Source organism: Malaclemys terrapin, chromosome 19 (assembly GCF_027887155.1).
Source record: "Malaclemys terrapin pileata isolate rMalTer1 chromosome 19, rMalTer1.hap1, whole genome shotgun sequence".
Lineage (NCBI taxonomy): Eukaryota > Metazoa > Chordata > Testudines > Emydidae > Malaclemys > Malaclemys terrapin.
Genome location: NC_071523.1, coordinates 15,520,160 through 15,543,229, shown reverse-complemented (window position 1 = coordinate 15,543,229; position 23,070 = coordinate 15,520,160). Strand labels below are relative to the sequence as shown.

Sequence of the window (23,070 nt, the reverse complement as noted above, 5' to 3'; positions counted from 1 at the left end):
CCCCAATCATCGAAAGAGTCTTTCAGGGAAACAGAGTGGAAAAGAACTGAATTCATAATGTAACAAACACACCAGGTTGTTGGTTTTTTTTCCTTCCACAAACCTTTCAGATCTTTTCTCATTCACCAGGAAGCAGCAAAAATAAAGACGCACATGCCCATTTCTCCTACTCTTTGCAGGTCATCTTTAGGAAATGGTGCAACTGTCTGGAACACTGGAGGTCCACCAAACGTGGCCTTCCCTTCCACGTGCAACACCGCTTTGTTGTTATTCACCGTCCTTGGGATATAAACCTCACCAGCTTCCTGGCATCCACTCCTTAGCTGGGGTCAAATGTATTATTCCATAACTGTCCACTAGCTGGTGGGGGCTTCCTTCACCTTCTGCTAAAACAGCTGGTTCTGTCTGCTGAACCAGGATACAGGACAAGATGGACTGTCTGATTCGGCCTGGCCATTCCAACCTCCCTGTGCAATTCCACAGAGCCTCACAGGGCTGGGAAATGTGCATCAGATGCTGGAGACAGGAAGCGAGTGCTAGAGCCGGAGGGGAAATGGGGCGTTTCTGTCCCTCCCCTCCCTATCGGCATTCACATTTTTGATGAAAAACATGGTCAACCTTTCAACCAACTGCAGCAAGTGGAAGGATTCCAGGGAGGAGGCAGGGATAGAGCCAAGGGAGGGTGGAGAAGAGGCGGGCACTATTTGAACAGGCTGGGGAGAGGGAAGGGCCTGGCCAGGACGTAACAGGAAACGGCAGCGCCCTGGGATTCGAGTCACGTTAATTTCAGCCTTTGCACTACGAAATCCCATCTGTCTCGTCGGGAAACACTGCCTCCAACACAGTCTCCCTTCTCTCTCGGGGGCACCCAGCCCTCGGTCTGCGCTGGTCGCTAACGCGGCTTTGCTTACTGGCAGAAAAAGGATGAGGAAAGCAGCTCTGACCCCTTGATCAGGCTCCTTCCCAAACAAGAACTGGCGTTAACCACCACCAGGGAGGCAGCTATTGCTAATTTACTGCAGGTTACATTTCTATTTCATTTATGCGTCTCAATACCCAGTGCAAATGGCTGTTCAGAAACAAGTGCTGCAGGAAATTGCAAATGAAGACTCTCGTTACCTAATGAATTGGAGCCATTTAGTTAATAACATTTGCCAACATAAACCTGGAAGCAGAGCCAGGCTGCTCACTGCAGTTCCTTCAGCCGCAGTTCAAACACAATTAGCTGGGCATCAGATCACCAAGATAATGAATGTAAGGAGCCCCCAGCAGGTCAGATTTAACTCTCCCTCTTCCCCTTCTCTCCAAAGAGACAGCTGGAGACTTGAACCCTGGTCCTAATGTTCCAGACCCGTGTGCTTCTTCCACTTGAGCTAAAGGAGAACTCCCTCAGTTTGTCCTAAGGGGTCTGTGAGGCCAACATCATTTATTCATATGCTCAAAGCCAGCATATGAGCTCCAGCACATTGGCAGCAGACAGGATGAACCCAGGAGTCTGACGCCCTCTGCTGGTGGGTGGCTCCATCCTGTTGTCCCAGCGGGAGAAACTGGGCTCCATGCCCATGTCACATGCTCAGTTGGCACTGGGGGTAGCAAGGCAGAGAGGGAATACGCCAGGGACAGCCACACCCCCTCCAGGGCCGGTCAGGGCTCTTACATCAGCGCTGCACGCTCAGCCAACGAGCACGGACTGATGCGGGGAGATGCGTGTTCTGATGTTGTTACGGATCAGGTCTCAACAACCGAGGCTAAAAATAGACAGCACAGGGCAGGCGGGAAAGGGAGCCCAGGCAAAAGCGCCGGGGAACTGCCAAGATGCGTTCAGTGCAAACCACCGCTGAGCTAGCGAGGCAGCTAACGTGCAGCGAACACGCACCTGCCTCAGGGGTGAGGAACCAGTCCCGACAAAGGAAGGGCCGGTGGCTAATGCACTGGAGCGAGATTCAGGTTTTTCACTGATTCACGGATTCTGAGGGCCCATCGGGATCCTCCAGCCTGACCCACTGCAGAGCACAGGCCAGAGACCTGCCCCAAAACAATCCCTAGAGCAGAGCTTTTAGAAACACATCCCAGCTTGAGTTAAAGACGGTCACTGATGGAGAATCCACCACAGGCCCTGGTAAGTCGTTCCAATGGTTAATCACGCTCGCGGTTACGAACGTACGCCCTGTTTCCAGTCTGACTTTGTCTAGCTTCAACTTCCAGCCATTGGATTGGGTTCTACTTTCTCTGCTAGACTGAAGAGCCCGTTATTAAGTAATTGTTCCCCACTTAGGTACCTGTAGACTGTAATGAAGACACCCCGTAACCTTCTCTTTGTTAAACTTAATAAATCAGGTTTTCTAACCCTTTAATCGTTCATCTCCAGACCACTTGGGCGGGTTGGAGTTGGTCCCCCAGCCACCTGGGCTCCTTCCTTTTAAGAGGGAGGAAACTTAGCAGAGCTAATTAAGCACTAGACACCTTAACTTACCAATGGGCTACTCGCCAATTAGGCGCTCGTCGAGGTGAGCTGGAGTGGTAGAATCCGAACACAGGCATTGTTGTCTGCCGGCTTGGGGGCTTGTAGTTATTAACCAGACCAAGTGCCGTCTAGAGCAGAGGTTCTCAACCAGGGGTCCGGGGCCCCCTGGAGGGCAGCAAGCAGGTTTCAGGGGGTCCTCCAAGCATGGTCAGCATTAGACTTGCTAGGGCCCAGGGGCAGAAAGCCGAAGCCCCCACTGCCTGGGGCTGAAGCCTGGGGCCCTGAGCCTAGTCACCGGGGGCTGAAACCGAAGCCTGAGCAATGTAGTCTCACAGGGGCCCCTGTGGCATGAGGACCCCGGCAACTGCCCTGCTTGTTATCCCCTAATGCTGGCCCTGGCTTTTATATACAAAAAGCCAGTTGTTGGGGCACAGGCGGGCTGTGGAGTTTTTATAGCATGTTGGGGGGGCCTCAGAAAGAAAAAGGTTGAGACCCCCTGGTCGATGCTGCTCATGCCGTGAGCCTCTTTTAAGGGAGAGACAATTATCAAGGTGCCGGAAACAGGCAGCATCCTGGTCAGCGCCCCGCCCCACAGCACTGCTTACTAATAACCCCAGACACAGGGAGTGCTGGAAGCAGGGGAAAGTTCCCCGCCTCTGGTTTTAATTTCACGTCCTGGGAAAATGCAGAGGAGCCGGGTTTCAGTGGGGATATTCCATTACGGGGTCCGCGGCGAGGAGGGTTTTGTGCTTGGCTGGGAGGAGGGAATTCGAAACCAGCCAGATTGAATTGTGGGGGGTGGGGGGGAGACAGCAGGGCAGGCAGCACTGCTAGCAGACAAAACAAATCTCTTCCCCCTTAACCAACCCTCCGCAACGCTGGCTACAGGCGTCCCTGGGGCATTTGCAGATAAGGCTCCCTTGCTTTTCTCCAAGCTGCAGCTCACTATAAATCTGCCTCCTCCTCGCATGCCCCCTGTCCTCTGTCTCCATCCCCGCCCAGCGTTCAGCATCATTAAAAGGAATTTTTTATGGGTGTGATTTCTAATCGAATTTGCTAGACGTTACCTGACCAGGCTTCGGGATGAATTACTAACTGGAACCTCATGGCATTAGGTTGTTGCATGCTCTGTCTCGCCCCTCCCGGTTTCCTCCCCCCGCCCCAGAGAAAGCAGGGCTTTGCCAAGCTTTCAGGACCAGCATTTCTCTCTCTCTCTCTGAGCCTCTGGCAAAGCTACAGCACTCAGTGGTTTGTAGCTTCACTAGAGATCTTGGAGTGTAGCTACAAGGGGGTGGAAATTAGCGCGATTCACAGGAACAAAAGCAACCAGTGTATGAGGGAGAGGGGAATAAGCGATTCTGCAAGTGAGTTGGGCAAAGTGTGACCGTCTTCCCTGAACCCAGGAGGGACTGCAGCCAGGACAGGAGCTTACAGAGCTGGGTCCCTGGGTTCCAACAGGATTTGGTCTTGCTGCTTGGCCAGGCCCACTGTGCATTGTAACTACGTGCCGCATCATCAGGGGGGTTGCGCAGGACAGTGTGTTTGGCCCATGACCATTACAACATGGGTCCGCTGGCCTGGCAACATCTGGAGCGTAGATGGCAGGCCATTGGTGGCATTATTACTGGGTTTGGAGTTGCAAGTGGTGGCCACCAGTTCTGGTGCAGAGTACCCCATGCCATGAAATGCGCACTCCAGGAGAGCGTCCGCTTTACAGCGTGGACAGGCAATTCCGGGGCTAGGCGCCACTCCTTCTCCGGGTTACATTTCCAATTTCAACGGAACCTTTCCTCCTGCCTCTGCCTTGCTGACCTTCTGCCACCTCTCCTACCTGGCAACCCTGGTAGCCCTTGCCCACACTCCACTGGGATCTTGCCTAGGGCTGGCTGCATCTGGCCCCAAACAACAGCTGTCACAGCTGTATTCCAAGTGCTCTGTGTCCTCGCTGCTTTCTCTAACGACTGCCCCACTCTATACCCATTAATGCAACATCGGAAACATCCGAATCCTTCGCGTCAACACCGAGACCGATGCGAACCTCCCCCCGCAATGTTGGGAAAAGCTGGATGGGAACTTTGATATCCACAAAGCCCAAATTCAGACAGACGCACGCCTCAGACGCAGATTAAGGAAACCGGCTGCCCTGCAAAGAATCTGGAATGTAAACCTCTTGAGTGCCTGTTTCGGTCAGCAGTTAAACGGGGGTTTTGCAGGCAGGGAGTTGAATGTAATGCAAAAGGAAACACCGATCTTCCCGCGGGTTAGGGTAGGCCCTACGTATTTTGCAGAGCGGATGCACTGTGCATCTGCAGCTAGCAGAGTTGCTATTATGTCCTTCATACACACAGCTGATCATTTGCATCAGCACCACTGACTGGATGCACTTAGTAACAGGCACAAGGAGCAATGTCCAGAACTCAAGGGTCATCAGTGATCTCCCTCTGGCATCCAACCAGAACGAAAGGGCTTGTCCCATCTACCTGATTCATCACTTGTGCTTCACAGAGGAGACGAGCGCCAGTCCCAGTGGGGAGATGGGAATTCAGAACTTCTGGTCCACATCTCACAGCGCTACTAGCTCTTCTCTGCAAACCCAGTTAGCCTGCAGGGCTGAACGATGCCACTTTGCATTAGAGTAGTTGCTGTCAAAAGTCTATCCAAATCCAGTGGCCAGCAGCCGACTGCAAATTAAACCAGCCTAGCTCACTGTGGTGGAAATCTTTGGTGTGGGTCTGGGAGAAGGTGGCATTTTTCCCCTAGAGATTCAGCAATGAACCAGTGCCCCAAACAGAGGCTGCTGGATGGCAGGAGGAGCAATCTTTCAGAGAAGATGTGAAACCGAAGTTGGGAGTGGTTGGGGTTTTTTTGGTAATAGCTTTTAACCTCAGTGTCCTGGTTAAAACATAACACAGTTCCTACATGCCGCCTATTTAAACTCTTCTGTCATTTCAGCTAGAGATAGCGTTCAGCACCACTTCCACTCCTAAATTAAAGTGGAAAATTGATGTGAGCTGTTAAACAGCTGCCATGTTCCACCCCAGAGATGGCTGCCTCTGAGCAATCCCTGCCTAGTTTGTATGCATGATTCTTAAGCTTGTAAAGAGCTTTAGGATCCTTTAGCGCAGCGTGTATAGGTTCTTATACACGTATGCACAATGGCTCACAACCAGAGCAATGACTTCAACCTGAGATACACAATATAAAACAAGGTGCAATTCAACTGCCTGCAGAGAAAGTGCTGACTCTGGGAACGCTCCCTGCTGGGAACAGGAAAAAAACCCTCTCCTAATACCCAGAGCAAACCCACAATGCGATTTCATCGGAGCTGACTGGGGAAAGTCATGTGGTCACCACCGACTTTGCAGAATGCTTTTCATCATTCGGCAGTCCACTCCGCGACCTCCACATGCTGCTGGAAAGGCCAGAGCAAGCAAATCAGGAAACTGACGTGCACAGGGAATCCATCTGGAGCAGTCAGGAAGGCATGTAGCAGCAGACAGAGAGGCGTTCCCATACAGGGGCGAGAGTCGGGGGAAACGGCCAGATGGAGATTCTGGTTCAGACATTATTTAAGCAGGCATTCTTCTCCCTTGTCAAATCGTGCTGCTTGGATAGAAACAGCCGCTGCTATCAGCAACCTAGAGATCACTCGGATTCGAAAATCTTCGGGGATGATCACCAACGTTCCTTAAAGGGGATCTGACCAACGCTAGTTCTCCCAATGTTTCATGTAGGCTTGCAAACCCTATTTAATTCTTTATGGGTTGTCTTTGAATACTTTGTGCCTTTGCACCATCCCGTCACCCCAAAAGGCAGAAGACCCCGTGTTCACACCCAACCCTGTAACAACAAATCAATATCTGCAGCCCAACTCTCAGGAGCAGCCCTACAACAACAGACCAGTACGAACCTTCCTCTCCTACAGCCCTAAAAACAAAACCCAGCATGCACGGCAGAGCACTCAAGAGCAACCCTGTAACAACCAAAATGTCCATCCTGCCCTAAAGCATGATTCTACCACAACGAGCCAGTGCCCACGTGATGAAGGCAAAAATATTAGCTAATGAAATGGATTACCAGTCTTGGAGTTCCAAAAGTTTTAGGGTTTCTAAGACTCATTGAAAACAGGATTTTAAAACCTCCAAAGGACACCTCGACACCATCCTACCAACATGGGGAGATTTTTGTTTTACGGTGGATCCAATCTGATTCATTTCTGAAAAAAGCGGTTTTGTGGCAGACTCTACAAAGGGACAGGGACAGAGACAAAGCACTCTCCAGTCCATTACGTGTATAGAGAGGGTACATACGTAGCAGCACATTTATAGACTCCCACTGTGATCTCATAATTAATTACCCACCGGTATTTATCCATGCGACCAAGTGCTGCTGGAATTCACGTGATAGCGAATGGAAACTATCCAATGCACTGGGAGTTCCCAAATGCCCCAGCTCCCCCATTCACCACCCCTCCCTCAATTGCTTCCTACTGCCACTAGGGATAACATTTACCTTTGCTAATCCCAACAGCTGACCTTTGTGTGCAAGTGACTGTTAGTGCTCTATGGTTTGTTCCCACGCCCCTGCAAAATTATTAGTAATGGCAGACTGGGCAGCTATGACGATTTGGACCATCTGTGCTTAGGCAGAAGGGGTCTGTGTGTGTGTGGAAAACGTGGCTGTGAGAAATGCATCTGTGTTGTTCAGGCTGGTTCCCCATTGGTTTGGGCCTGTTCAGAACCTGCAGGCCTGTGGGGAAGGGCTCGGCTCTCTGGGAAGGTGAAAAGCTACCATGCGATCAAAGACAGAAGGGCAGAGTGGGGTTGAGGTCACCTGCTAGCACCGGAGGTCGGCGCACTAAAGGGTGCAGAACGCGGCATTAGGACACTCCATGGTGGGAGGATGCTTTTAAAGAAAAATCACTGATAACATCCTGCTGCAACATGTGCTTCTCCTTCCCCTCGTTCAGTTCCCACCCCCAGACTCTGCTCCTGTCAGAAAACGTTAATATCCTACCGCTTCCCCATGCCATTACTTCCCCTCTATGTATGTGTTTTACCTGCATGCGCACTCTGCCCATACACACTCTGCCCTTACGCAATTTTAATCAGATTAAGGTCTTGATCCAGCAAAGCGTTTATGCACATGTTCTGAATCGAGGCTAATATATTTATTGCAGTCTCCCTTCATTTTATGCAGCACCACGGGCATGGTTTCTTGGTCTCCAAGTCCCCTGATCAATAACCTTGGACCCCAATTTAATGAGAAGGAAAACTGAGGGCCTGGCCACCCATTATGTGACACTAAGTATTTGGACACTTGCACTCAGTTCTTGTCATTGTTTTGCTGCATTGAATCATAGAATATCAGGGTTGGGAGGGACCTCAGGAGGTCATCTAGTCCAATCCCTGGCTCAAAGCAGGACCAACACCAACTAAATCATCCCAGCCAGGGCTTTGTCATGATCCTGGGCAAATTACTTCCCCCTCTCTGCCTCAGTTGTCCCATCTGTAAAACAGGGCTCATAAAGGTGCTCAGGCCCATGATCTAGCTGATCTCTGAATTTTAGTTTTTTTTCTAAAAGAAGAATATAAAAAGCAGGGGGGAGGGATAGCTCAGTGGTTTGAGAATTGGCCTGCTAAACCCAGGGTTGTGAGTTTAATCCTTGAGGGGGCCATTAGGGATCTGGGACAAAAACCTATCTGGGGATTGGTCCTGCTTTGAGCAGGGGGTTGGACTAGATGACCTCCTGAGGTCCCTTCCAGCCCTGCTATTCTATGATTTTGATCAGGACTAGTCTGAAATCTTGCCACATACTGCTGGGGTCAAGGGCTGGAATTGCCTGTGAAATCTGACTTCCTAAATCGATGCCATCAGAGATGCCACTTGCAAAGTCGAATAGGACTGAAGGATGAAACCAATAGCAGTCTATAGAAGTTGCTCTAAAAACCTATGGAGCTGAATGGAAAATGAGATTCTTTCTGAAAGTTTTCTGAGCCTTCTTATAGAATTTTATAGCGGGGATATAACTTAATAGAGAATTCTATCAGATGACTCAAACTTAGAGAAAGAATTTAACAGAGAACCAGATCCTATCAGACTTTTCCATAAGGGGGAACTTTCTTCTTCTTGTTAATATCACACACAATTCTTCTTCTGAGCAGAACTCTGGGCTGGCTTTTCGCTTGGCAGAACCCAGCACCTCGCAACGAATAATACATGTTCAGTGAGAAACAGGTGATGGAAAATTACTCCCAAGGAAGCAGCAATGGGGCTAAGTTCCTGAACATGGCTGTAGCATTCAAGAGTGCTTTGTACTGACGGGACATTAACCTAACTTCCACTGTTGCCAGGCAACACGGAGTTTGATGGAGGGAGCCGTTTTAACAGCTGCCCTTTTACACAGACAAGTGGTCAATTCAGAAGCTCGGTTTTCGTGTGGAGGGGAAGAAAGAAGCAGGAAGAAAAGCTGCATTATTTGACTAAAAGATCATGGTTTATCATTCTCTGTATCCCACCCTCCCGAGTGAAAAAAATAAATAAACCTCTTAGATTAGTCTTAAAACCTATTTATATGCTGTTAGTGCAACCTCAAGCCTTTCTTTGCAAGCTGATTTCCTGCTGCCACTTCAGTAAAGAAATGCACACGCTGCAGGTACACTGGCTGTCAGTCACAGGTTTGGGAAAGGTGCATACCCAGTTTCATAAGTGACAACTGTCTCACCGTGGGAACATCTGACAGATTCATTATAACCAGGAGATTAATACAAAGGATAAATCAAGCCAGAATTGTATTTATTCCCTACATCAGAAAAATAATGGTTTGGTTTAACAAGATTTTAATAATTAAGGCTGGGATTTTAAAAGGCATCTATGGGAATTAATCATCCAAATCCCATTGAAATCATGCACCTCTGAAAGCCCCAAGTCTGCATGCTCAGTAAATAAATAAATAAAACATTACATCGCTGTAAAAATGACTCGTTATAAAACAGCCGCCTTTGTGCATCACCAGAACATAGCAGAAATGCTCCTCCAACAACTAGTGTGATGCTGTTGATTCAGCTTGAAGACTCTCTCAAGTTGCTTTGCACGGATTTATGAAGCAAGATAAACTAGAAAATGCACATTCCCTTTCCAAACAATTTAAATCAACAGCGTTCTGTTAAAATCGAACACACACAACCAAGCTGGACCACGTTAAAAATTCACAAATTGATAGATGAGTGACGAGAGAAACATCTGCCAAGTCCACTGCTTTCCCCAGTAGTACTCTCCTTATCAGGCTATTGGGGTTTTTTTTTCCTGAAGCTGGGCTCAGTGCAGGGAGATTTCACTCTGAATCAAAGAGCAACTGATGGGTTTCAAGAAACAGCCCTGGTACTAAAATGGGCCTGTCTACATTTATGATACTGGCACTGGAGAAGCTACACTGCTGCAGTCACTCCGTTGCAAACCCTAATCTAGACATACTGCACTGACTAAAAGCAGGAGGTACACCACGGTGGCCATTTACTGGAGTTGGCTGTTCTAATCCAGAAGGGTCTAAATCACACTTCTCTTTCCCTGATGTGTCTGATCACTTAGGTTACCCAATTCCAGATCCCCCAGGCTCCACACATCCCATAAACATGGGCAATCTTTTCCACACGCTAATGACTGGTTATACCATAACTTCACGATGGACAGGGAGGTGGCTTTGGATGGATTGTGCCAGTAAAGATATGCAATTCTGGCCCGCTCCTTTGGTTGCTGGACTATGAGCAATTTATTATTGAACAGTAAGATTGGACAGGGAGCTCCCCTTCTTGCCCCATCACCACCTCTCCTTGGCTCCTTTTACCTGCCTTCTACCCTTTCCCCCAGCTCCTCCCTCCACCCTGGGGCAGACTGCAGGCCTGTTGGTTGAGGTGAGCCTGAAAACGTGCCAGCAGAGACGTGCAGAGAAGCCAGGCTGCACAAGCTGGATAAATGTGAGGCAGCACTGGCTAGTGCCTAGAGAAGAAACTCCAAGTCAGCCGTTCCCAAGTTCCAGTCCCAGCTCTGCCTAACTCGCCCTGGGTTTACCCCAGGCCAAAACACTGGACTGCCTCACTTTCCCCACTGGTAATTCTCACCTCCCACCTGAGGTGCTGCGGGGATGGATTAGCTACTGCGGCAAAGCCCTCCTTCAAGGCTAAGCATTACTAGCTACACAGAGCTGTGGGGTTTTTTAAGGAAGAGAGCTCCGGTATCTTCAGGAGGACATGCCTTTAATGGGAAGATGACCTGACTTTTCACAGCGCCAACAGCTCTGCCAATGTCACCTCCTTGCCACTTCCCCCTCGGCAGAACGCAGCAGGATAGGGGACACAGGTTTGGGGTTTTTTTGGGGGGGAGGGGGCCCAGATGCAAAGAGGTGTTTTAACTTCAGCTCCATCCAGCCCTGATGGAGGAAGGCTCTTTGTCTCCAGCCACAGCAGCCAATGAGTGACACAAGGAGGCTGCCGTGCACAAGAGGCCAGCTATCTCAGCAGTCTTCCCCCCTTGCCATCAATCTCCAGGAACTACCTGGAAAGGCAGCTTATTCAGCTGCCCAGTGGAGTGTGGTGGCCAAGGGTCAGATCAGGTAGGTGCAGATTTACTACCAAGATCCTGCCTAGCTCGGATAACGTATGTGTGTATTCTCCCCCCAGTGGCTCAGCTCTATAAACACTGATCTCTTGGGGGAGGAGGGGTGTCTTTCCATCATGACCTACCACTTCTCTTCACATCATGATGTCCGCTTTGTTCTGGACACACATGCCAGAACAACTGATTTTTCACTTAGCCTAACAAGCCAGGCGATGCCTACCAATGACCTGCTGTTCAGATCAGTGTGTGTTTAAAAAAAACCAACCACCACCTCTTGCACTTCTCTGGCATATTAACTCCCGATGAATCCAGGACCCCTTTGCAAATTGAATAGAGGGGAATCCCTTCTTCCTCACGATGAAATGCAGCGGCCTCTAGAGTGGAACGCATTAGCTAACAGTGCATCACAGTCTTGGAGAGGACAGGAGGCACACTTTACCTGACTGAGCCGTTCCCAGAGCTGGGGGTTGATGGAGGTAGAATTTAAAGGTTTAAACTGGAACAGATCAGGACAACAAGGGCTAGAATTCCTACTTTGGGGAAAACATGCCAGGGAATGTTTAATGAACACAAGTGGTCACTGCCTCGGTCTTACACTCAACCCAAGAGTCTGGCAGTTCAGTGCCATGGTAGCAAGAGAGAGTGCCACCCGCTGAGATGCCAACACCAACCCAGAAACACCCTGTTTCTCCTCCCTGGGTCTCTCCTGCACGGATCACACCCAACTCCACCTCGCTTAGAGTGTCTGACCCGGGTGGGACAGCTACAGTCATTGCTCTTTTACTAGCCTATGAACATGGGTGCAAACCCATCTCCTTTTTCTTCTCTTTTCAAGGCAGTTTAAGGCGTCTATTTTTTAAAACGTGGTTTATGGAACAAACACCAAATCTCTAGGCACTCTAAAGCTTGGATCTCAGCACCTGGCTGACCCTGCCCAGTGGCCTAAAACAGATCACCCTGCCAGTGAGCCTACTATACTCATAAAGTGCCACCATGCCTACAAGGGTCACCACAAAGCTATGAGATGGCACGGGCCTCCCCCTTTAACTACCTCGCTTGCAAGCTGCAAGGCTGGACAGCTGGCAATGGAGGAGGGCGTGCACACTGCAGCAATGTCTGCAGCTTACATCACACAGGATCAGTCCCTTTTTTTGCTCCACAGAACCTTGGCCAAAGTCGGAGATGACGAAATCTGCATGTAACACTCGGAAAATCTCACCGACAGGTTTGGCTCAAGTGCCCCACTCTAAACCTAAGCGTGAGATGGAGTTGGCCGGGGGAGGTGTGGGGAGACACGCAATATGGCTAATTCACTAAATACTTAATGCAAGCAAGACTCATGCAGAAGTAATAACAATCCAGCACAGCTTTACGGAGACAACAAGGAATGGGCAGAGTGCTCCAGTTTCAATTCTTGACCTTAATGAGTGGTACATCACTGACCAGAAAGGAGAGGTTTTTAAGATGGCTTTGAGCCTTAAAAACTGAAGCCAATCCCCTGTAACCCAGGGGTTCTCCACCTTCTCAGCTGTATGGCAAGGAGAAGTTAGAGAAACGCTCCACCCGGTGAGAACAACGCACGTCCTTCCACTAGCAGAGCAGAGGATGCAAAGAGCCAGAGTCACGTTAAGTTTGATGGCTCCCGCCAACGGGGCATTCGATACTGACCACGAGGGCAGGAATGACAACATGCCACTGCATCTGCCCGATCCACACTCCACAGTGGGACAGACAGCCAGTGGGTCTATTCGGCTCGCTCAGCCGTGGGCTGCTGCTTTCAGTCCCCTTCGTTTCCAGTCTTAGGCTGCTGGCAAGGGGAGAGAAGAGTGGGCTATTGGCAAGCTGCAGTTCGTGGTCAGCTCAGCAGAAGCAGTGGCCAGTCAAGGTGTATGATCAACAAAGCGCCTGACAGGGCTGAGGGCTATGTGTGGGTTCTTACCTGTATTCATAGTGATGCGACACGAAGCCAGAAGAGGGTCGGATGTCTACCTGGGCCAGGGTTTTAATGGGAGATTTGAAAGGTTTTTCAGAGCTGACTGAGCGGAAGGTGCTGAAGTCATGGGTCCCTAGGAGGGAACCTGCTGCTTCCTGCATGGCAGGCACGTTCAAATGGCTGGAACAAAATGGAGAGAGATGCATCAGCGCAAGAAGGAAGGTTGTAGGGTGATCTGGAAGCACGGGAAGGTTCTGTACACCAATGTCTTTGCGGGGGTTAAAGATAATAAATTTCCAAGAAGGGTCCAAGTCCCAGATTCAGACACTCTAGAAAAAAGCTGGGAGGGGCGAGTAAAGGCTGGGGAACTCCCATATTGCAAATGGCCCCTTATAATGGCCCAAACCAAAAAACATGGTGCCAAACACCCCTGAAGTTTGGGGGTGTTCCAAACCCTAACCCAGATATGAATTCTGTTCCCCTCTAAGGGCCTATTACTGCAAAGGTTTACGCAAGGCGGTAGCTATCAAAGAACTTCTAGATCGCTCGTGACTGCAGGATCTGAACACCTCCATTAAAGTTACTGCCCTGAAAAAAACAAACCAAAAACTCTCTCTGGAGGATGAGGTTCTTATAAATTAAAATGGAAATTGCAGAGAAATTCACAACACAAGGACAATGACCTAAACCGCGCCTTTGGAATAGCCTGCTACAGCCAAGCCAACCAGAAGGGGCAACTGACTAGAGATGGAAGAGGAACGGACAGGTAACAGCACAAGCTTAAGGCACTGCAAACTCTCAATGAACAGACAGGGTAAAGGGCAAAAAGTAGAGCTAAGATTTCTAACTGCCATTCAGATTTAATAATCCAAAATGTTTAAAGAGGATAGCTATTTTTTTAAGGTTTTTTTGTGGCAAAAAAATGGTGGGTTTGTTTTTGAGAGTCTGGACATGGAAATCACCAAAGGAAATGTCCATTTTTGCTTAAATTTTTTTTTTGGGGGGGGGAAGGGGTTGTCAGAAAACCACAAAAATGGTGTGGTTTTTGGCTGAACATTTTCAGGTTCAAACTTCAAAACTTTTTTCCATTTTTGTGGAAATTTTTCACAGGAACAAAAAACAAACAAACAAACAAAAAGTTATTTCCCAACTACCTCTAAAGGTGATACTGGGAATACAGAAAGGAATCTGGTTAGGGAATTTTAAACTGACAGTGTCCCTTTAAAATATATTTATGTATTTAGGGCTGATACTGCTTTCCACTGAAATCAGTGGGAATTTTCTCTCTGGATTTTGTTAGAGTAAGGATCAATCCAATTAGTAAATTGCCTCCCATTCAGAGTTTGTTAGTCTGTCTTTACCCATTGTATGGTATTGTCCTTTGAGAAAATTAACTGCAACATCTGGACTAAATTAAATGTCATTTCACAAAGCTTGAGATTAGGGTTTATTGTGGGTGCAACATATAATTTTGCAGTTTTAAGCTGATTTTTCCCCTCCCCAGCCCACAAAAAAGAATCCACATATTTAACATTAGGACAATATAATTTTGATTTCTCTGCTGGGACCATCTGGGATTGTTATGCTGGTTTTATAAGAATACATGTAATGAAAAATGTCAAGTTATTCCATTAGTGGTGATAAAACTATTGTAACTGACTTTGAAGTTATAAAACTGTTTTATAATGTGATTGAAAAAACTCCAAAAAAACCAATATTCTTGAATGTATATTTATTATAGCATATGCTGATAAAAAAAGAATGAGGATAGCTTGACGTTGTTTTATTCTTTAACTCACAATTTATAATATCTTAAAGCTTGAAACCAACATCTTGTTTCTTTACTAAAATGTTTGTATCCTCCATTGCAGGTATGCTGCTATATTACTAAACGGTTGTTTCATAGGTACCAATCTGCAATAACTGGTTTGCTATTCCAAGATTGTTTATGAGCACTGGGTTACGCAGACTGGTTTGTTTTTGTAGGGTTGCACGTGAATGATTGGCACCTGCGTCCATTCATTATTTGAATACACAGTATTGTAGAATGTGATCAGGGAGAAGAATTATATGGATTTGCAAACAGGGGCAAGAAAAAAATCTTGAGCTGTCAATCTTGATGGGATGTAAAGAGCAGACTATCCATAACTTTAAAATCTGCAAGGTAATGGGTTTCTGCACATTTGTTTCTTGTTGGATAATTGCACCCTAGACTGTCAGAATTAACTTGCTGTACAGAAAAAAGTATCCATTTTAGATGCTTCTCACTCTCTACAGAGGATGCAAAAAGTTTGCTCCATTGCGAGTTTCTGGCTTGGCAGCACAGAGAACATCAATCACAGATGCAGTCCTTTGTGACTCAGTCACTGCAAATATGCTATTAGCTGTAAGCAAGCGAAGCCACTGCCGTTACCCCAGATCTCACTGAGGAAAGAACTGACAGCCAGATTCACAGCGGTGGTAAGTCAGTGTGGTTCCAGTGACTTCATTCGACAAAACTGACTTACACCGGCTGGGGATCTGGTCTCACACCTGGAAATTAAGGGCTTGTCTACACAGGAACACTCAGGAAAGTGAATCCGAATTAACTAAAAGGTGTGAATTTAAAGTGTATTAGTTAAACCACATTAAACCCATTACCATATTAAATTATTCAGAATTAAAGTGGACTTAATTCCACTTAGTTTAACTCACTTTGAAACTTAAAAAACAAAAACAAACCGAAAAACATCTGCATAATCCAATAAGGGGGATTTTCCTGAAGAGTTCTGTTAATTAAATAAACTTACTCTCCCTTGGGAGCCCAGCACAGATCCCTTTCAAACACCGGTATTTGGGAATAGTGAGAGCAGCCTGTCACCAGCCGATAAACATAGGTTCTTGACAATGCGGAGAAGCGTGCGTGGAAGTTATCAGACACCTGATAGGCACTCAGAATGCTGTCAGGAAAGAAGAGTTGAGATCCTCGTTAATCCACTGGTTTAAGCCTGGTCACCACCTGGATTGGAGACCTCCAGAATTAAACACACAACAGACTTCTCTAGGAAGCCCCTCTGATGATTCCCTGGTTACCACCCATCCCTTTGAGCTGATAAACCAATTCTTTAGCATGGAGCTTGGAGTCACTGTAGATTTGTGTTGACTAGGATAGAAAGGGAGACCTTATGCTTCAACTCAACCGGCTGGCACTTGGGTAAAGTCTACACACCCTGACTACCCACCCTAGAGTTTTAGACTGTGTTAGCTATCACTTCTAGCATACCTTTAAATCCCAGACAAGGGTAAGCCTGGGTCACTGTAGGTGGTATCTTTAGAATGAGACACAAAACTGAGGTTCTGACCCCTTGCAAGTTTCAGAGTAACAGCCGTGTTAGTCTGTATCCACAAAAAGAACAGGAGTACTTGTGGCACCTTAGAGACTAACAAATTTATTAGAGCATATGCATCCGAAGAAGTGGGCTGTAGTCCACGAAAGCTTATGCTCTAATAAATTTGTTAGTCTCTAAGGTGCCACAAGTACTCCTGTTCTTCTTTTTGTGACCCCTTGCAGTTATTAACAACCCCAGAGCTCTTTTTGCAAGAATAGGGAGGTAACCTTGGTGTCCTGACCTAGGTTCCAACCTGAATAATTAACTCCTGCCACCCTTAGTTCCCTTTCCATTTCAATTTCAACTGAACGTTGTATCTTAAACTAATGTGTTTCTGAGCACTGCTAAACAGCTGCTCCATTCTGCCTAAGCAGTAGATGTGGAATGCACGTTTGTGCACATCTAAATATGCATATAGATAAGTACTCACTCACTCTCTCTCTCTCTCACACACACACACACCACTTAAGGGGAAAGTTTTGCATGAGTAAGACAAGCAGGAGTTTGCTCACGGTTTGCAGAAATGCTGTGGGATAAAATGTACTACACAAATACAAGATATTATATTACACTACATTATGGCCAGCATCAACCACAACGGGGCCACTACCTCTTCAGTGGCTGGTGCAAATGTCAAAGGAAGCATAGTGGTGTTTTATTTTATTTTTTTTTTGGGGGGGGGGGGGTGGTGCAAGAAGTCACTATATACTTACCAGTTTCTTTGGTATCCCTAGCATGTTACACAAACATAGAACATCATGATTAACTCTGTTGCTACTGATGTAGATTTAAAAATTAAATCTTTCTGCACCTTCCCACCCTGCAAGTAGCACCATCATGGCTAGATCACATGAATGATGGCAAGAGAGCCATGCTCTCCCCCACCAGGTCCCTTCACAGCAGAGCTCTGCAACGAATGAATAAATCTTAGAGTTGATGGATTTCACCCCAGATTGATCACATCAGCACTAACTTTCATGCAAAGATTATAGCCGCGAGGTGAATCCTAAGTAACGATCGCTGTGTGGAAACTGGCCACACTGCTACCAATCAGTCGGGAATCAGTTTGGAATTGGGAAATCCACTGTGGGGGTGGCTGTGATGCAAGTGTGCAGGGCCATTAATTGCCTCCTGCTATGAAGGATTGTGACTGGGCAATGTGCAGGACATAATGGATAGTTTTGCAGCAACGGGGCTCCCTAACTGCAGTGGGGCGATAGATGGCACACATATCCCTATTTTGGCCCCAGAACACCTGGTGACGGGGCACACCAACAGAAAGAACTACTTATGGTATTGCAAGTGCTGGGGGGGATCACTGGGATCATTTCACCGACATCAACACAGGCTAGTCAAGGAAGGTGCATGATGCATGCATCTTTAGGAATACTGTACAGAAAGCTGCAAGCAAGGACGTTCTTTCCAGACCAGAGGATTACCATTGGGGATGTGGAAATGCCAATAGTGATCCTGGGAGACCCAGCCTACCCCTTGCTCCCATGGCTCACGAAGCCGTACACCGGCCACCTCGACAGCAGCAAGGAGCGCTTCAACAAGAGGCTCAGCAGGTGCAGAATGACTGTTGAATGTGCTTTTGGCACGGACCTGTCTGGTTTTAAGATTAAGTTAGATAAGTTTATGGAGGGAATGGTTTAATGGTAAAACATAGTAGCCAAGGAAAACCAAGCGATGGTATGTAAATAGTATAATGGCCAACAGGGGTCAGGCTAGAGACTCTTGCCTACATGCTCGGGGTCTTACTGATCGCCATATTTGGGGTTGGGAAGGAATTTTCCTCCAGGGTAAATTGGCTGAGCCTCTGGAGGTTTTTCGCCTTCCTCCGCAGCATGGGGCAGGGATCACTAGCAGGAGTGTCTCTGCCAATTGAAGTCACTAAAACACAGGATTGGAGACTTCAACGGCAGAGTCCAGGGATGGGTTTTGTGGCCTGCAGCATGCAGGGGGTCAGACCAGATGATCATAATGGTCCCTTCTGACCTTAAAGTCTATGAGTCTATGAGTTTGAAGGGTCGCTGGCGCTGTCTCCTCAGAAGGTTAGTCCTCAGTGAGGACAATATGTCCATGGTCATAGCTGCCTGCTGTGCGCTTCATAATATCTGTGTCGCAAAGGGAGAGAAATTCCCCCAGGACTGGAGCGTGAAGGTAGATCGGCTGTCTGCTAATTTTGAGCAGCCAGATACCAGGGCTATCAGAGGGGCTCAAAGGGGAGCTATTCGGCTGAGGGAGGCTTTGAAGGAGCATTTAACAATGAGCCACAGTAATGTGTGTTGCTGTAATGTGTTGAGCCTGGCACTGTTTTTCTGCACCTTGGTATGAACTTTGGAAGGATTACTGTGTGCGCCTTATTATGAGAATGCAAATGCATCTATTGCTGTCGTTTGCGAATGTTAGCAGCAGCCACCATATGCTGGAGAATAATAAAAGTAAATTCAGTTTCCATAATAGATTTTTATTCTACACCCATGCAAACATACCTATGTAATGCTGAGTTAAGCTTCACACATACAGGGAAAAGTATCTTTAACGGGGAAGGAACAGGGAATTCACAAACACATACGCCAACGAGGCTCTCACTGCTGGGTTTATGAGTGGCTGCCATTGTGCACACTTTCCCGCAGGGCGGCGTGCCTGGGGAGCTGCTGCAGCCCTGGAAGATACATGGAATGTGGGGGCGGGGGCAAGTGTGGGGAGGTCCTGGAATGCAGATCTCTATGGGCTGCAGCGGCGTTGAGCACAGATGTGCTCAGCCTGACGTTCAATCAGAGACTGCAGCATGTCTGTCTGCCCCTTCAGCACCGCTATCATCTCCTGCTGCCTGTTTTCCCTGTACACCCAATCCCTCTGCATTTTGTCATTGATTTCCAACCTGCAAGGCCTGCTCGCAATCCGAAGCACCAGAGGCTTGCAGGACCTCCTGGAACATGCCTTCCTTATTCCTCTTCTTTCTCCTCCTCATCTTGCCAAGCCGCTCCACCAGAGACCCTCAAGGCCACATCTGCAGTTGCTAAAGAAACAATGGACAGAGGTCCTATTTTCAGTGCACTTACACCCCTTGATCCAAACCAGTTACAATCACAACTTTCTCACTTTCCCTTCTGAGTCAGAGAGCAGAATGGCAGCCCCGGGAGGGGTGGTGGTCGGGTGGCACTGGGGTATCCGTACAAGCGCATAGGGCTGTTGTTCTGAATACTGGTACTGTTTTCCAAAGGCAGTGGTGATTGTAGCTGATCTCACTCCTGAGGGTAACTGAGGCTGCAAGGGAGCAGCTCCTGCATGCATCTGGCTGCAAACTGGGTCTATATGTTGCTAGCCTGAATGCTGCAATGGTGCCTGCTGAAGTAACTGCTGAGTGCCGTGGCAAAGTGTCCTACCACGGGGAAAGAAACAAGGCAGCCCTCCCAAGAAACCTTCGGCAGAGGATTGCAGATTTACCTCCAGGAAAATTTGCTAAAGATCTCTATGGAGGATTCACGTGACATCCCAGCGTGCATAAACCAACTGTTCCACAGGGCCCCTTCTGCCTAGCTGTATAGGGGAATGAGAAGCAGATAGCAACTGGCCCTCTGTTGGTTATTTCACGACCTCCTCTAGCCTGATTAAAAAAGCAGTACGTGAGCAGCGGTGTCCCTGTGATATTGAAGCAAACTGAGTACTTACCAGAGCTTCCCTTCTCTGCATCAGGCTCACCAGAGCTAGACTGCTCAGGAGTCAAAAAGAGATCCTGGCTCCTCACGCCACCGGATCTCCCGGTCACCTGTCCCCCATCCACCTCCGCCTCCACTTCTTCGTCCAGCAAGTCATCCTTAGAGTTCATTCCGGTGAGTCAGTGACTCTAGCCCCCTCCCACCCACCCCCAAAAGTATCCACGGGGTTCTTGACTCTGCAGGTGGGGTTGCTGCTGAGGATGGCGTGCAGCTCTTGTAGAAGTGGCATGTCTGCGACTCCGCACCAGAGCAACTATTTGCCTCCCTGGCCTTCTGGTACGCCTGCCTCAGCGCCTTGATTTTTACGCAGCACTGCTGTGCGTTCCTGGTGTAGCCCTCCTCCTCCTCACCCCGAACGATCTGGCTGGAGATGTTGAACTTCCTACAACTAGAGCGGAGCTGTGACTGCACAGCTTCCCCTCCCCACAGACCCAGGAGATCCACCTCCTCTGGGGTACTCCAGGCAGGAGCGCGCGTGAGCCGGCATGGTCAGCTGGGCAGTTGTTATGTTAGCTCTCCAAACCGAGCAAACGGGAAAAGCCATTTCAAAAAGTTCCCAGGGCGTTAAAAGGGGAGGGGCATACACCTGTGTACCTGGCTGCAGGGCAGCGGCGTTCAAAACGGTTACCAGAGCAGTCACAATGGGACACCTCCTGGAGGCCACTTAGGGCGACGTGAGCAACGCAGTGTCTACACCGACATTGTGTCACCTTAACTACGTCGCCCTAAGCGCTACGCCTCTCACTGAGGTGATTTTGTTAGGTCAGCGTAGCGAGCGAGTTAAAGCGCCGGGAGGAGTATTGTAGTATAGACACCTCCACAGTTAGGTCAACGTAAGCTGTCTTACATCAACCTAACTCTGTAGTGTAGACGGGGGCTCAAAGGTTTAGGGAGACCCAGAGCATGAGGTTGCATCCCTGACCATCTTGGCTAATAGTCATTGATGGACCTATGCTCCATGAACTTATCTAGTTCTTTTATGAATCCAGTTTTACTTTTGGCCTTCACAGTATCCCCTGGCAAGGAGTTCCACAGGTTGACTGCACCGTGAGGAAGAAATACTTCCTTTTGTTTGTTTTAAACCTGCCGCCTACTAATTTCATTGGGTGACCCCCGGTTCGTGTGTTATGTGAAGGGGTAAACAGCATTTCCCTGGGGGCTGTAACGAGTTCACTCCCATGCTTACAGTCAGGCATGAGCTCGAGTGCCTTCCTGAATCGGGGCCCTGAGGAGGAAGGTCCTTCCAGTCATGGCCCACCTGGATACCCAAGGAGCACACTCCTCACTAGCTCTTTCCAAAGGCTGTTACTCAGCTCATTGCAGCAGATGGAGACAGCAGGAAACTAGGTCACTCCCCCGCCCCCCCAAAGACAGACACGACTTTGCCGCAGTCGGGTGGAAATGCAGAGAGCACGTTGCTGCCTCTTCGACTGATTCTGCAGCCAGGAAGACGAGCACGTGGACTGCATTTAAGAGACCTCCAGGAAATCACAAGCTCTTGTGTATTGAAAGGAAGGGCATCTTGTGTATTGAGAGGAAGGGCATCTTGTGTATTGAGAGAAAGTTTCACCCGGCAAGGCAGTGGCAGAACCAGGCCCAGAAGGGCGCTAGGACAAAGTTGTCCCCAGCGCATCTCCATGGACTTCAGAGCCCTTACACCGGGGAGGAACTTGCCAGTTTCCTACGCTCCCTTGTTTTCTATTTAATCCAGGTAGAGGAGCAACTGCCTGCCTCTGTGAGAAGCTGCCATGGCGACCATCAGATGGGGCCACCTTGGTTTAAAACAGAGGGGGGCCACAGATTATAGCGGGGGAAGCAGGGATACAGCTCCTCCTACTCTCTGGCTTTGGGGAGCAGTTCCCACGCCCCTGTTAGCTCCCCCACTTCTTTCAATCTATTTAAGACACTGGAGGCAAGAGGTGATATCAGAGGGTTTCCCGCAAAGGATCCTTCCCTGTCTTGGTCACACATTTGTGTGAGATTTGTGTGTGAGAGCACAGATTTGTTATCCTGCAGGGACAGGCCGAACTATATTGCCCCACAGGCTTTTGGAAGAGGCTGAGGTCATTACCCTCTTCTGGCAGGTGTGACTCTATCGAAGGTGGGCTGCCCCTCTGCGGAATGCAGGGGTCCTCGCTGTGCCAGGCACCCTTTGCATTAAGTACGGGGTGCTCTGAACCTGGCATCTGAGGAGCAAAGAGATCAATGGTCATTAAAAAACCTGGTGCCCATCAAGAGCAAATGTTTGAGCAACCAACTTATTTACAAATATTTTTCTTGTGCCCTGGGGATTTTTGCCAGCTGGAGTGCCCGCAGATCCTCTCCCCGATAGCTATGGAGTGGATCAGGAAGGAGGAAGGAGAGCGGAGCTGCAGGACTCAATGCAGTTTTCCAGTAACAAGCCTCATCTGACCCCAGTACCATAATTAAATGTTCCATTTATCCCCCCTCTCCCCCCCCCCCCACACACTCTGCAAGTATGCGGTTCCCCTGGAGCTTTCCTTGTCAATGCTCATATGCTTATTAGGAAATAATCACCCTTGTATGCACTCCAATAGAGCAGCTCTTTCAGAGAAGAAATATATTTATGCTCACATGATTCTTCTGTGTACACATTATTTCCCGCCTCGCACACTCGGAGTAATGAGTGCTACAGTCCTTTTATAGCTGGGACCGTCTTTCCACAATGTAGTACTCTAGGCCTCCTTCCTTGCTTCATTTCAGTCACTCCTAAGAGCCCATTTCAGCAGCACGGCCTGCAAAAATCATGCTAGGCACTGACAAAGTCGAGATTTCCAAAGGAATTTAGATCCCTTGGTTACCTCGGCTGGGATTTCTTCAGCGACATAAAAGATGGGAACCATCAAAACGCGTGTACATCTTGTAACCACAAAATCATAGACCTGTAACCCATCTCCTTTCCACCCCCGCATCCTTCCAGCAGTGAGTTGTCTCCTCTCTACCAAC

The 23,070-nt window shown here is 48.4% G+C and overlaps 1 protein-coding gene across 3 annotated transcripts in view; it reads right to left on the bottom strand.

Moving 5' to 3' along the window:
* The window catches only part of PUSL1 (pseudouridine synthase like 1), a 67,712-nt gene that overhangs the window by 16,427 nt on the left and 28,215 nt on the right, over positions 1-23,070 (bottom strand). For 2 of the 3 annotated variants that reach the window (XM_054009411.1, XM_054009412.1), the window contains exons 4-5: positions 15,800-15,949; positions 13,017-13,190 (exon numbers count right to left, since the gene is read on the bottom strand). In XM_054009411.1, the coding sequence (XP_053865386.1) occupies positions 13,017-13,190; positions 15,800-15,949 (324 nt within the window). The remainder of the gene's footprint in view (positions 1-13,016; positions 13,191-15,799; positions 15,950-23,070) is intronic. The other variant, XM_054009413.1, reaches the window with a different exon arrangement.